At 38.3% G+C, this 13,961-nt stretch overlaps 1 protein-coding gene across 2 annotated transcripts in view; it reads left to right on the top strand.

Annotated features, from left to right (window-relative positions):
* The window catches only part of chst11 (carbohydrate (chondroitin 4) sulfotransferase 11), a 67,606-nt gene extending 57,087 nt beyond the window's left edge, over positions 1-10,519 (top strand). For both annotated transcript variants that reach the window (XM_073838616.1, XM_073838615.1), the window contains exon 3: positions 7,217-10,519. In XM_073838616.1, the coding sequence (XP_073694717.1) occupies positions 7,217-8,071 (855 nt within the window). In that variant the 3' untranslated portion in view covers positions 8,072-10,519. The remainder of the gene's footprint in view (positions 1-7,216) is intronic.
* Positions 10,520-13,961: the final 3,442 nt, after the last annotated feature.

Below are 13,961 nucleotides of genomic sequence, written 5' to 3'. Positions count from 1 at the left end.
TTTTAACGATTTATTCATTCTAAGTAATACATTCTATTTTCAGGTATATTCAAATAGAAAACCACTATTTTTATTTGCAATAATATTTCACAATATTACAGTTTTTTCTTTATTTTTAATTAAATAAACACAGCCTCGATAAGCAGAAAAGACTTCTTTAAAAAACAATTAAAAATCTTACTGATCCCAAACTTCTGAACAGAAGTGTATATGTATTATTTTACAGGATTTAACTGAACAATAAATAACATTTGCACAATGCTACATAATTATTATTATTTTTTTTAATGTATATAAGTAGATAATGGATAAATAATTAAAATGAAGCTCAAATTGTTTAAGCTCTACAACATTGCTGCAATAAAAATATTTATACAAAATATTTTATGTACCATTTACTTCCAAACAAATTAATAATTGAAAAATTCATCAGTTTGAAAAATAATTTGAACTTAATAAAAAAATTGCACTTATTCTGCAATAAAATATTTTTTAAAATAATGTATTTTATCAATTAATCAATATGAAAAAAACAACATTGCTACAATAAAAATATTATTTATTTTATATAATATTTAGCTTAATAATTTCAATTAAAAAACAAAAAAATAATCAATCTGAAAAATAACTTAAATATAAAAAAATCTCTGTAAGAAATTATTTAGCCTATATTAAGACGCAACAAAATGATTTTTTTGCATAATGATGTATTTATTATAAATAATATTTGAAATAATCTATTATAACTTGAAATTTAATATTATTATAAATCAAATTATTCCAACTTAACAAAATACAGCAACTTCTCATTGATTCTATTCTGAAATCCTATTATGTTTTTTATTTTTAACATATAAACTTATAATCCTATAAATTTATTAAAATACATTTAAAATGGTTTTAACAATTAAATACTTTATTTAAAAAAATATAAAAGTAACTGATTATAACATGCCGCAGCTAATTTGTAATATATAACTTGACCACTACTTTCTAGTATTACACAGATATAATGTGTGATATTTACTTTCGTCACTATCACTATGATTACGGGCATTATTCATATTGTGACTTTTTTTTCAGTTATTTATCCATTAGACACTATTAAACACTTTTTGTCAATTGAGACACTATTTGAGAGTCACATTTGTTGTTAAATGACTTTGAATCCCAAACACAAACTGATTGAACATGTGAAATGTAGTTGTTGTTAGCCCTCTTTACACTCAGCTCACGATCACACACACTCAGTGCTTTGAACCGGCCCTGTGGACGTACGGTTGTGGAGATGCCATGGTCGATTGCGTTACAGATCAGAGAGAGGGGAGAAGAGAGAGGATGGCATGAAAAATAGCAGAAAACAGGTTTGTAGAAAATGGACCTGCAGAGGTTTTTCAGCGAAAGAGAGAAGTGGCTAAACCAGAAGCCATCCAACTTTAATTTGCCTCACATTTACCGCTCTTCACCTCCTTTTTTACCTCTCACGACCCCATTTCTCCTATCTATACCCCTGCATAATGGAGTTCAGGGCCGATAGCGGGAAAATCCGCTCTGCCTTTTATATCAAGGTTTTCTATTACCAAAGTCCTGACGTGTCTGCAGGAACTGGAGTGGACACTATATCATTAGCTATGTGTATGTATAAAGAGACTGCGCTTCCCAGAAAAGCTCTCAGCGTTTTGAACGGCTCTGCCAAATACAGACACTCGCCTGCTACTGATGAGGCTCAGTGTGTAGTTTCAACAATTTTACAGAGCTACTGAGTGGAAGAGAGAGGTAATTTCATTATGATTATTCATTGTGATGAATTCTTTCATTCTGTCTATCGCTTAACTTTGGAAACTGAAATTGAAAGCTGATGAAGACTGCGGAAGAATACATGACAGAATTATTGGGTGTACTGTCCCTTTAAAGGGAACACAGGTTATTAAGACATGTATGGCTTGTGCTGGAATATGTAGTAGAAAGCCTATTCTAGATTTACGTTATTTAAAAAATCCACATCATTTCATACATATTTTGGACCATGGGGCGCCGTTATTTCAATGATGTGAAATGGTTGCACTCAGTGATCTACTGGCGCTACCTGTTTTTATTTTTACTGCAACACAACTCTGAAAATAAAATACTGATAAGATGCCACATTGTGTGGCTTTTGTTTGTAATTTTCAGTTGAAGGGCAATGAGAGAATCGATGTAAGTCTTCACTGCTTTTATAGCAATAAGAAACGGAGAAAAGAATGGGAAGATGCCTGTGGACGAATAAAACCTCCTAAAGACCTGCGTCTTTGTTCTTTCCACTTTAGCCCTGATGCCTTTGAGGCTTTTAGTAAACCACTACTGAAAGAGCTTACAAATGGCAGAGACAAGAAATGCTAGATGCCATCCTGGCCAGGGGCGTCGTAGTTGGGTGAAAAGGGGGACTAAATTACCAGGGCCCCAAGTGGGGGGAGGGCCCCTGAGGAGTGAAATTTTATTTTCCTTTAAATATAATTTTAAGATCACAATAAATGTTGTTAACTAATGTAAATCAGTGATGCGCGGGTCAATGTATAAACAACCCTAATCCGACCGACGTTTTCAACTAAAGCAACTCGGACCGCAAAAAAAAAAAAAAAAAAAAGAAAGAAAGAAAGAAACTATTGTACCCGACCCGCTTCCTGTCTAATATTTGCGACTGACACCAGCGATTATATGCGGCTATATGCGGTGGAGATTCGTTCACTGTCAAACATCATTTGGCATTAATTAGGTAATTTTGTCAAAATAAATGTTCTTGATTACAAGAAAAATACAGATTGTTCTTGTTGTGATTTATTTTGTCTTTCCTTTATACAGATTTAAATAGTTTCGTTTTTGAAGTACTCTAAATTATGTCAATGATTCTACACGATTAAATACGATCAAGAATTTTTTTATTTCGATCTACAGTGTAATAAGAGTTTAGAAAAAGATTAGCCTATAGCCATAAATAATATATAGACTACAAGCTTATTCCTTTTTTCTTAACTTTTAACTTCTTTTAAAAATTATCAAGAATCAACTTAATAGGCTAGGTTAACGAATTTTCTTATACAAACATAATGAATGCAATTCAAAACGAAGTTTTTATAGATAAATTCAGGAATTATGAATATGACAAAATAATATTATTTTATATATATTAATTGTATAGCTATAATAGTTGTATCAAATGAATAAGGAAATTATAGTGCCTTGAATTTATTAAGTAATGTTTAATTTCATTCGTTTCGCTCTCTGGAAATGTAAAGAAAAAATACAGTTTTTACTTGGAATTCGTTTTTAATCCCTGGTTTTAAACAAGCATATACATGAGATCATTTATATGTTATTGCTTGAATAAACGTTTAAAATAGTGCTAGAAATTTTATAATTAAGGAAATTAAACAGACCTAGGCATTTGAAAAGACATAGTGAAATGTGTCTAATAATTCCAAAAAGAAAGAGAAGCATTGGACATTTATTAGGAATAACATTTTCTTAACAATTTAAGATGCTGCATGTGTTTATCCAGTCTAATCGAAGTGTGTGTCTCTCCTGCGACTTTCCCAACAAAAATCCCACCCCCTCTCAGAAAATACATAAAACTGACATTACTATATGCGTTTAAAAGTACTGTAGCCTGTTAAAATGGTACAATGGCATTGATCAGTTCAACGTGTTGGAAATCGGGCATTTTGTCCCGCGTCAGCATTTATTCAACATAGCGCTCAACATTCAAAAGGTAAATATTATTCAGCCAATAAAGTGTAGGTCTATGTATTTCATAGAAATAGTCTAGTACTATACAAACTACAAAGGTTTAATTGTCATCTTTATTTCAAACAACCATTATTTTGGATGACTCTGTTTTGGATTTTGGATCAACCCGTTACCCGCGCATCACTGATGTAAATGCCTGGCGACAGGGGCGTAGCAACCGGGGGGGACACGTCCCCCTCACTTTTAGAAACAGGTGATTCTGTCCCCCGCGCTTTTTTTGACCTAGCGTCAATATTTCCGCCCCTGGTCTCTGATTTGTTACTTAGATTTGAGTGAAGTAACATTTAGCCAATCACAGCGCGAATCTCTTGGGCGTCTGCCATGAGCTTCAAATCTTGTTGCTCTTGTAAACAGAATGTAAACAGAATGTATTATACTGTATGAACATCACCTTTGGGTCACATGACCATACTGTCCCCCCCACGTGATCGATGTACAACAGGTAGCGCCAGTAGCTCACCGAGTGCAACTATTTCACGTCATCGAAATAATGCTGCCCCCATAGTGCAAAATATGTATAAAATGCTGTGGAGTTTTTTAAATAACGTAAATCTCTAATGTGTTTTCCACTACATATTTCAGTAAGAGTCATCGTTTGCATTATATTAAGACATACAAGTCTTAAAACACAGGGTTCCCTTTAAGAATAAACATCTACACAACCTGATTTTACGTTCTGTATAGTCTAGCAAAAACATAATTTCGGTTTCCATATTAATTTATGTGCTAAAATGGTGATGCAATGGCACTTTATTCAGGAATCTTAGAACCTGTCGGCACAGATACTGGCCACAAACTCTGGGAAAATTCCACTGGAGTAGAGCGCTTAAACTGATGAGAGTGGGCGTGTATAAAAGAGAGCGAAAGAGGCTGAGAGACACACACACACAGAGCAAGAGACAGAGTATGTGGGTGGCTGTAGGTTTGAATAATGATTCTGGAGAAGTGTATAGTGCTGTTCTCTTTGTAAATGTTAGATTACATCTAACATGAAGAAACTTGATGAAACCGAGTGAAACTAGAGCTATAGAGATATTGATTTCAGCTACTAAAGAACCCGAATGGGAATAGTTCACACAAAAAGTGAAATTCTGAAAGTTTTGAGCGTAGATAGATAGATAGATAGATACACAGACAGATCCCAATGCATGTTTGAAATACTAGAAAACCTAATGCATATATGCTAAATACTGCATTGTTAGTCATAAATTTACCACTGACCTGTAAGACTGACCTTTGGCTTTTGGCTCCTGTTGAGCAGATTGAGGGAAGGGTCAACACAGCTCAGCAAGACTCCGCTTTCACTGCCTCAGGCCTTCTGTAGAGCTTTTCACAAGTCTTGGGTTTGTTTGATGTGGTGAGATGGTGTTTGTTCACTGCTTTTGTTACAGAGTGGAAGACATTCAGGGTTTTAAGAGCGCTCTTTAATAGGATAAATGCCACAAAATAGCATGGCTCGCTGGAAGACTTACATGACGCTAAGCCAATAACAAAAAGCATACAAATATCATGCACAAATATTGGTCAAAATACTGTATTTCAATTAGATTTAACTCTTTTGGAAAGTATTTTTAGAAATATGCATTCAGGGATTGTTTTATCTGCAAAGATTGCAGTTACAATTTATCCAAAATGAAGCACAGTATCTTAGAAAAAAGTAGAAAAACTAAATCAGCTTAACACAAAGTAAACAGTCTTAAGATTTTAATCATTTGCTATGGCTACAGTATAGTGATAATATAAATGTCAATTATTTATTTACGTGTATGGCTTAATATAACGTAAATGATGTCTCTTACTAAAATATGTAGTAGAAAACCCATGAAAGATTTAGGTTATCTAAAAAAAATCACATTGTTTTATACACATTTTGGACTATGGGGGCTCCATTATTTTGATTACATGAAAAAGGCATACCTGTTGCCATTTTTACCACAACACAACTCGGAAAATAACATACTGATACAATGAACATTGTGATGTTATATTAAGCCATACAAGTCTTAATACCCGGAGTTCCCTTTAATATTTTCCTCACGCAGATCCACCTTCCTGCAAAGTTAAGTTACTCTAATTAAATAGACTGAATGTTAAAGGGTTAAAACCAAAATTGGCAGGACGGGAGATCTCCAGGAACAGAATTTAGTGTCCCTGCTGTAGAGGATTTAAAATAAGATTTTAATAATACTGTCTGGTACAAAACTTTTCCCTTTATGGCAGCCTGCTGATTTACAGTCTTTATAGGGCTTTAAATGGCACATGGGAAATGAGTCTTTTACATTTATATTCACTTTTATGCATCTGGCAGAATCTTTTATCCAAATCGACTTAACATTGCATTGAATGTCTTCATTTTATCAGTTCATGCATTCCCTAAAAATCAAACCCATCGCTATAGCTATGCCAGGGTTGTCCAAACTTGTTCCTGGAGAGCCATTGTCCTGCAAAGTTTAACCTCAGCCGTAATTAAACACACCCGAATCAAAGAAACCAAGGATATCAGACTCACTAGAAACTTTGGGGCAAATGTATCGGTGCTATATTGAATTGGACACCCCTGAGCTATGCTGTACTGCTGTGTTTCTCACCTCTGGCCCTAGAGATCCACATTTATGCAGAGTTTAGCTCCAATCCTAATCAAACACACCTGAACAAGCTAATCATCTAGAAAGTTACAGGCAGGTGAGTTTGATCAAGGTTGGAGTTAAACTCTGCAGAAAAGGGGATCTCGGTAGCCAGAGTTGAGAACCCCTGCTCTACTGTTAGACCCACTTCAGGGGTGCCCACACTCTGTCCTGGAGGGCCAGTGTACAGCATAGTTTAGCTCTAATCCAATTAGACACACCTGATCCAACTAATCAAGCTCTTACTAGCCATACTAGAAACTTCCCGGCAGGTGTGTTAAAGCAAGTTGGATCTAAACTCTGCAGGACAACGGCCCTCCAGGACAGAGTTTGAGTGCCACTGTCCTGCAGCCTTTGGTTCCAGCCCTAATTAAACACACCTGAATTAAATTAACCAAGATATTTAGACTCACTAAAAACTGTCAGCCAAGTGTGGACCTAGTTGGAGTTAAACTCCGCAGGACACTGGCCCTCCAGAAGCAGGACCCCTGAGCTATGCTCTACTGCTGGGTTTCTCACCTCTGGCTCTCGAGATCCACTTTCCTTCAGAGATTAGCTCCAATTTTAATCAAACACACCTGAACAAGCTAATAAAGGTCTTTAGGATCACTAGAAAGTTACAGGCAGGTGAGTTGATTAAAGAGCTAAACTCTGCAGAAGAGTGGACCTTAAGGGCTAGATTTGAGAACCTCTGCTCTACTGTTTGACCTACTTCAGGGGTGCCCCCCAGAACCGAGTTTGGGCATCCCTGACCTACTTTATTTGTTTTTTAATTGTTACCATAACCCTTTTATTTTTCTCTTTCCCAGGCTGAGTTCTCTGCGGCGGCGGTGTTGCACCAGGCCCGTCGGGATCAGGTGGCAGACACGTGCCGTGCCCACAGCGCGTCGAGCCGCAAGCGGCGCGTCCTGACTCCCAGTGACCTCAAGCACCTAGTGGTGGATGATGACCATGAGCTCATCTACTGCTACGTCCCCAAGGTGGCCTGCACCAACTGGAAGCGGGTCATGATGGTGCTAAGCGGCCGGGGCAAGTACAGTGACCCCATGGAGATCCCGTCCAACGAGGCACATGTGCCCTCGAACCTCAAGACCCTCAACCAGTACAGCATTCCCGACATCAACCACCGGCTCAAGAGCTACCTCAAGTTCCTTTTTGTGCGTGAGCCCTTTGAGCGGCTGGTGTCGGCTTACCGCAACAAGTTCACGCTTCGCTACAACACCTCGTTTCATAAACGCTACGGGACGAAGATCGTACGACGATACCGGAAGAACGCAACCACCGAGGCGCTGCAGAGCGGTGCTGATGTGAAGTTCCAAGAGTTTGCGGAGTACCTGGTGGACCCGGGCACTCAGAGGGAAGCTCCACTCAACGAACACTGGCAGACGGTTTACTCGCTCTGCCACCCCTGCCACATCCACTACGACCTGGTGGGCAAGTACGAGACTCTGGAGGAAGACGCCAACTACGTGCTCAAACTGGCAGGGGAGGGCGACTCCTTGCGCTTCCCGACGTATGCCAAATCAACTCGTACCACCGACCAAATGGCAGCCATGTTTTTCAACAACATCAGCTCTCTTCAGCAAAGCCAGCTGTACCAACTCTACAAACTGGACTATCTAATGTTCAACTATTCTATTCCCAACTACCTAAAACTGCAGTAAACACACGTACGCAGTTGCGCACACGTTCCGAGCTTGCTCAACAAGGTTGAGCAATGGGAGAAGGGCCTTGGCCACAAGACACAGGCGGGGGAATCAACTGAGCACTCAAATGTAAAATTGTATTTATATTCCGCAGGGACGGTTGCTTAATTTCGAGATGGCTAAGGAGCTCTCAGTCAGCAAATGCAGACCACTTTGAAAGTCTGATGTATTTGCCCATCGAATTGTACATTTTCAATGTAAAGGCTCCAAACATCAAAAGCAATATGACAGATTCTGAGCTACACCTGCTCAAACGGTTTATCTATTAATATACTCAGCCAGCCGCTGCCGCCATTATTGCAGCTTCACAGAAAGGAGCGCCTAGACTAATAATAAGACTCGAGATACAATCAGACTTCAATTCCCCACTTCTAATTTCATGTTCCCTTTGGAAGTTCCCTCGCTTCTCTCCCATACTCAGACGGCCTTTGTGTGTGTGTATTTATACGGTGCATATTTAAAGTGCACACTAAAATAAGAGGCATTGAATGGTGCCTTCCTGAAGGGGGCGTGTCTAAATGTGAGTGACAGGCAGGGGGCTCCGCCCACTGGGTCAGTCAGGGAGCATCTGTAGCAGTCAGGAGGTCAGAGGTCACTGCGGGTCGGCCTCAAGCACACTGTTCCCACAACCCCTCCTCCCTCGGATGGTCTTCAGTAAGGATTTCGGGTGTTTTGTTTCATTTTGTATTTGTTTATAATGGAAAAAGTTGCTGCGAGCAGCACGTTCTAATGTTTGAATTACTGTGTGAAATAGAGATGAGAAAGACTTAATGTTTTGTTTCCAGGGAAGGAAATCAGCTTAGAGCTAGAGACTTTCTGAGGTTTAATTGTCATAATTCGCTCATATTCTTTCACGCCTTTTATGCAGAACACTGTTGCTGGGATACCTCGCTGGTTGTTTTGTGACGGGTGTATCGGAAACGGGCAGGACTTTGTTTTCTGAGCTGTTCTCATGGGAAAGTTTCACACAGTGGTGTGCGTTTGAAAGAGACGGAGAGAGAGAGAAAAAGCAGGCAAATCTGTTCCATCCATTAGATGATTTATACGTCTTTCCCAATTTGAGTTCAAAGGAACAGCCTTTAATTTAGCAAGCCGTCTTTTATGATCTTAATTTGCTTTGACGGTGCTCGAAAATTATAAAAATTGCTTATTTATGTGCACAATTGGCCACAAATGGGTGCGTCCGACTGCTTTATCTCAATGTGTTTGTAGCATATCTTGACTCTAGCTAAAGGCTTCTTTTAGCACTCTCCCTCCCACATCTCTTTGCTTTTTAGGAAAAAATCCTGGGTTTATTTGACCTGAATGAGTGAGTGCTGATTAGCAGGATTTTAAGTCCTGTAGAGCAGGCTTTTTAATGAAGACCACACACACTCACACACTTGTGGCACAGGGGCTAAAACGTTGCAAACAAGACGAAAAAATCTTTTAAAGCCAAGCCACATTATCAACCTCTCACGCTGCTGTTTCTAAATCTTATCCTGCCTGAAAAAAAGAAAGAAAGAAGCTTTAAAAAGATTAGAATTCTTACCATGAAAAACCAGTAATTACAAAACACATTTCTTTGAACCGAGTTGTCATTTAGTAGCCTAATTATGGTAACAGACTGGCTGGTTAGGAGAAAAACTCATGCCAGAAATTCCAGTAGATAAATTTAAACACATAAAACCTTTATCTAGTCTGTTCAAATCTCTGCTCTACGCCAGAACAGGAAATGAATCTGAAGTGAAACGAATCACTCAAGCCTGAACTTCATTTTTGAATCATCAGCTCTGAAAACAAAGCATGCCTGAATGGTTTCTCGGTTTATACTGTTTATTTCATTTGTTCTGTAACAACAAACACGGTACAGCCTCATTAGCGCCCACACGACAGCCACGCTAATACACGCATTAGCGCCCACATTAGCAGGCACAGTGCCTTTCAAACTGTCACTCTATCACATGCAGCACAGCTCAGTCACGCTGCATGTGGCATTTTTCATTTTTAGAAAGACAAAACATGATTTCCTTTATTTATGTTTCCAGCTGAGCACTTCCCCAGATGCAGGTTTTATCACATTTAGCTAACTTTACCATCCACTCACATGGATTACCTGTATGTGCCTGTTTAATAATCAGTGTCTACATTGGGTCAACATTGCTGTATTTGTTTTCAGTTAGCGTCTGCTCGCTTTCTCGAGCTCATTCTCGAAGTATCCGCAGTTTAATTTATTTATTTATTCCTCCTCTGTATTCAGGATGGACTCTGCCGGGTCACTGGGTCGGACCCTCGCACTGTAAATGGGAAAAATTCAAACCAAGTGAACTGTCGGATCAATGCGCTCCCTGGAGAACGCGCTCACACACGCACACACTCTCTCTCTCTATCTCTGTTTTCTCAATAAAGCTGAAACTGAAACCCTTAGTGGCCAATTTGTCACTGTCTGTGTCTCCACACAATCATTAAACTTGAGTGAAAATGTTTTCGGTTGTTTAAGGGATCTTTTTAACACAGCTGTTCCTCCTCATTTGCTATGGTTTCCAGCATTTTATGATAAGATGATCTAAAGAAAAACCAAATCTTTTTTTAGATCCTGCCCTGCTCACAGCTTCTTATAGGGGATTTGTTCAATTACAATGTTCTTTAAATCCTGAGGGGTTTTAATGGGCCTTATTCAAAGTAAGTAGAGGCTGAATGTGATCCCTCACCTTTGGATAAACAACTTCGAAGTTTGTGTGCAGTTTGAAACTATTTATGGCTACTGTTGCTCAGCTGGTTGAGACTGGTGCCAGCCATGCCAAGAAAAGATGAGAACAAGTCATGTTCATGCATAGGAATGGGAATCATAATAATTGGTTCTTGAACAGATCAATTAATGATTCATTTACTATTTCTGAGGGTAATAAAATGCAATTCCATTGCCAAAAGAGATCATTTTGTTTAAAAAACATTTCAGAGTTGGCATAAATGCTAAATAAATACACTGAAGTCTCACGCTAAATGCTGTACAACATAAAACGGTTAATAGTAAATTTAATGCATTTGATTAATTAGAAAGTATCGACTCTTAAGAGGCATCGTTCAGAAAACAAAATACACTGGTTGTGCTTTAGGTTTACGGGTTCATTAAAAGAATCGACTCATGAGAGTCATTGTTCGAAACAGAATAAACTAGTTGCACTCCATGTTTATGATTCATTAAAAAGAATGAACTTATAAGAGAACGCCACTGGTTGCACTCTATGATTCATTCAAAAGAATCAACTCATAAGAGTCATTGATCAGGAAACACTGCTTGTGCTCTATGTTTATGATTCATTAAAAAGAATTGACTCATAAGAGTCATTGGTCAGGAAACAGAATATACTGGTTGCACTCTATGTTTTTGATTCATTAAAAAGAATGAACTTATAAGAGAACGCCACTGGTTGCACTCTATGATTCATTCAAAAGAATCAACTCATAAGAGTCATTGATCAGGAAACACTGGTTGCGCTCTATGTTTCTGATTCATTAAAAGAATCAACTCATAAGAGTCATTGTTCTGGAAATGGAATACACTGGTTGCGCTTTATTTTTATGATTCATTAAAAAGATTTGAGTCATAAGAGTCATTGGTCAGGAAACGGAATATACTGGTTGCACTCTATGTTTATGATTCATTAAAAAGAATGAACTTATAAGAGAACGCCACTGGTTGCACTCTATGATTCATTCAAAAGAATCAACTCATAAGAGTCATTGATCAGGAAACACTGCTTGTGCTCTATGTTTATGATTCATTAAAAATAATTGACTCATAAGAGTCATTGGTCAGGAAACAGAATATACTGGTTGCACTCTATGTTTATGATTCATTAAAAAGAATTGACTCATAAGAGTCATTGTTCAGGAAAATGAATACACTGGTTGCGCTCTATGTTTATGATTCATTAAATGAATCAACTCATTAGAGTCACTGTCACTACACTCCTAAAAATAAAGGTGCTTTAAAAGGTTCTTCACAGTGATGCCATAGATAGAAGAGACATTTTTGGTTCTACAAACAACCCTTCAGTCAAAGGTTCTTTAAAGAACCATCTCTTTCGTACTTTTTATAATCTGAAGAACCTTCTTTTGCCACAAAGAACCTTTTGTGAAAAGAAAGGTTCTTCAGATGTTAAAAGTTCTTTATAGAACCATTTAGACAAAAAGGTTCTTCTATGGCATCGTGAAGCACCTTTAATTTTAAGAGTGTAGTTCCGCTCTCTGTGTTTATGATTAATAAAAAGAATCGATTTATAAGAGTCATTGTTCAGGAAACGGAACACACTGGTTGTGCTGTATGTTTATGATTCAATAGATTCACAAGTGGTTTTGCAGTAAACTGTAGTGCAAAAAACTGAATATTTTACGCTTTGAGGAAAGAATGTGAGAGAACTGTTAACAGAATCAAATGTCATTAGATATGCTTCTGAAAATGGTAGCTGTGGTTAGAGGCTTAAAATAAATTTCAATTTACCATAAAATAACAAACATATGTTATGCACAAGCCTAAGATTCTGTCTATATATGTGTGTGTGTGTGTATGTGTATTTCCACACTTCTGGTTACGTCTTTTGTTTTTTGGACTGCCACTTTAGTTTTTTTCTATTGATTATTTTACATTAGCCTTAAAGGTCATGTAAAAACAAATCGAAAAGTGGTTTTCTGTTTTACCAGTACATGCTGATCAAGAATGGATGTAATAAGCTCCAAAGCAAACTAGACTTTATTCATCAAATGTGTGGTTTTGCGAGACTAAATATTCCCATCATTACTATATCAAAGAACCCAGTTATTAGCCTCTTAGCAAGGCCACGTTTTGAGTCTCTGACAATATGGCTGACCTTGCGGTGCTTGCAGGGCCTCCCAGGTCTTGCGGTGAGCCCAGATGTGTTTGGTTATATGAGCGCCCCGCTATATCCCAGCAAGATTTGAAGTGGAAGCTTTGAAGAGGAAACGCAAAAGCGTGCCAAGCTTTTGTGCCACATAGGTGCAACAGATCTGCGTTTCGGCTTGCCAGAGAAATGTGTGTCACTTCACTGAGAAGAAAGATTCATGTACGGTGTGTGCGCTTCGGTAGCGGGTTGTCACTTTGGTGTCAAAAGCGAGATTGCAGCCAAAGCCTAACTTCACATCAAAAATCCTGAGCTTCGGGGTTTATTTCTTGCTGAATATGCGATTCTCATGCAATTTTGCTACCGCACCTGCTATGGTCATCACCGCCCTCCACGGTAACCTCTCAGAATACACCAAATCATTTACCACCAGGGCGAAGTTCATCCTCTGAATTAGGTCCTTCAGCCACATCAAACTTGGCATTGCGATAGGGTTTGGGTTTTCTCAGCGAACATGTGCAGGGTCGAGTTGGCAGCGGTTCTCTGTCATTATAACGTATGAAAGGCTGAAATGATGATGTTGGTGGGAAGTTAGATGTTGTTCCCTTAGGGACCGCTACGCTGTTTACTGCTAATATGCAGGCGTAGCTCAAAACTACCATCATTTGGTATAATCTCCGAGTTCTAAAACCAAACCGAAAGACTCGCAAGACATTTCGTCTGAAGTAGTCCTTAATTCCCAAGGATGAAATTGGTTGTGGTTCAATCACAGCTGAGAAGATTTTCCGTGCATCCATTTCCCTAAGAAGTGATTTTTCTCAGTACTGTATCCTCGATTAATCCATAGTAATCCATTTGCACAACAGTTGAACTCCTTCAACCCTTCGTTTCAGCTTCAGTCGAAGAGGAATTTCACACCTGAACGGCAGAAACCGCTCTCTGTTGGCATCTAAGCATGACAGAGAATGACAACTTTCGCTGACATCTTTCTTTCTCATGGCTGGATT

Source organism: Garra rufa, chromosome 4 (assembly GCF_049309525.1).
Source record: "Garra rufa chromosome 4, GarRuf1.0, whole genome shotgun sequence".
Lineage (NCBI taxonomy): Eukaryota > Metazoa > Chordata > Actinopteri > Cypriniformes > Cyprinidae > Garra > Garra rufa.
This window is presented reverse-complemented; position numbering and strand designations above follow the sequence as displayed.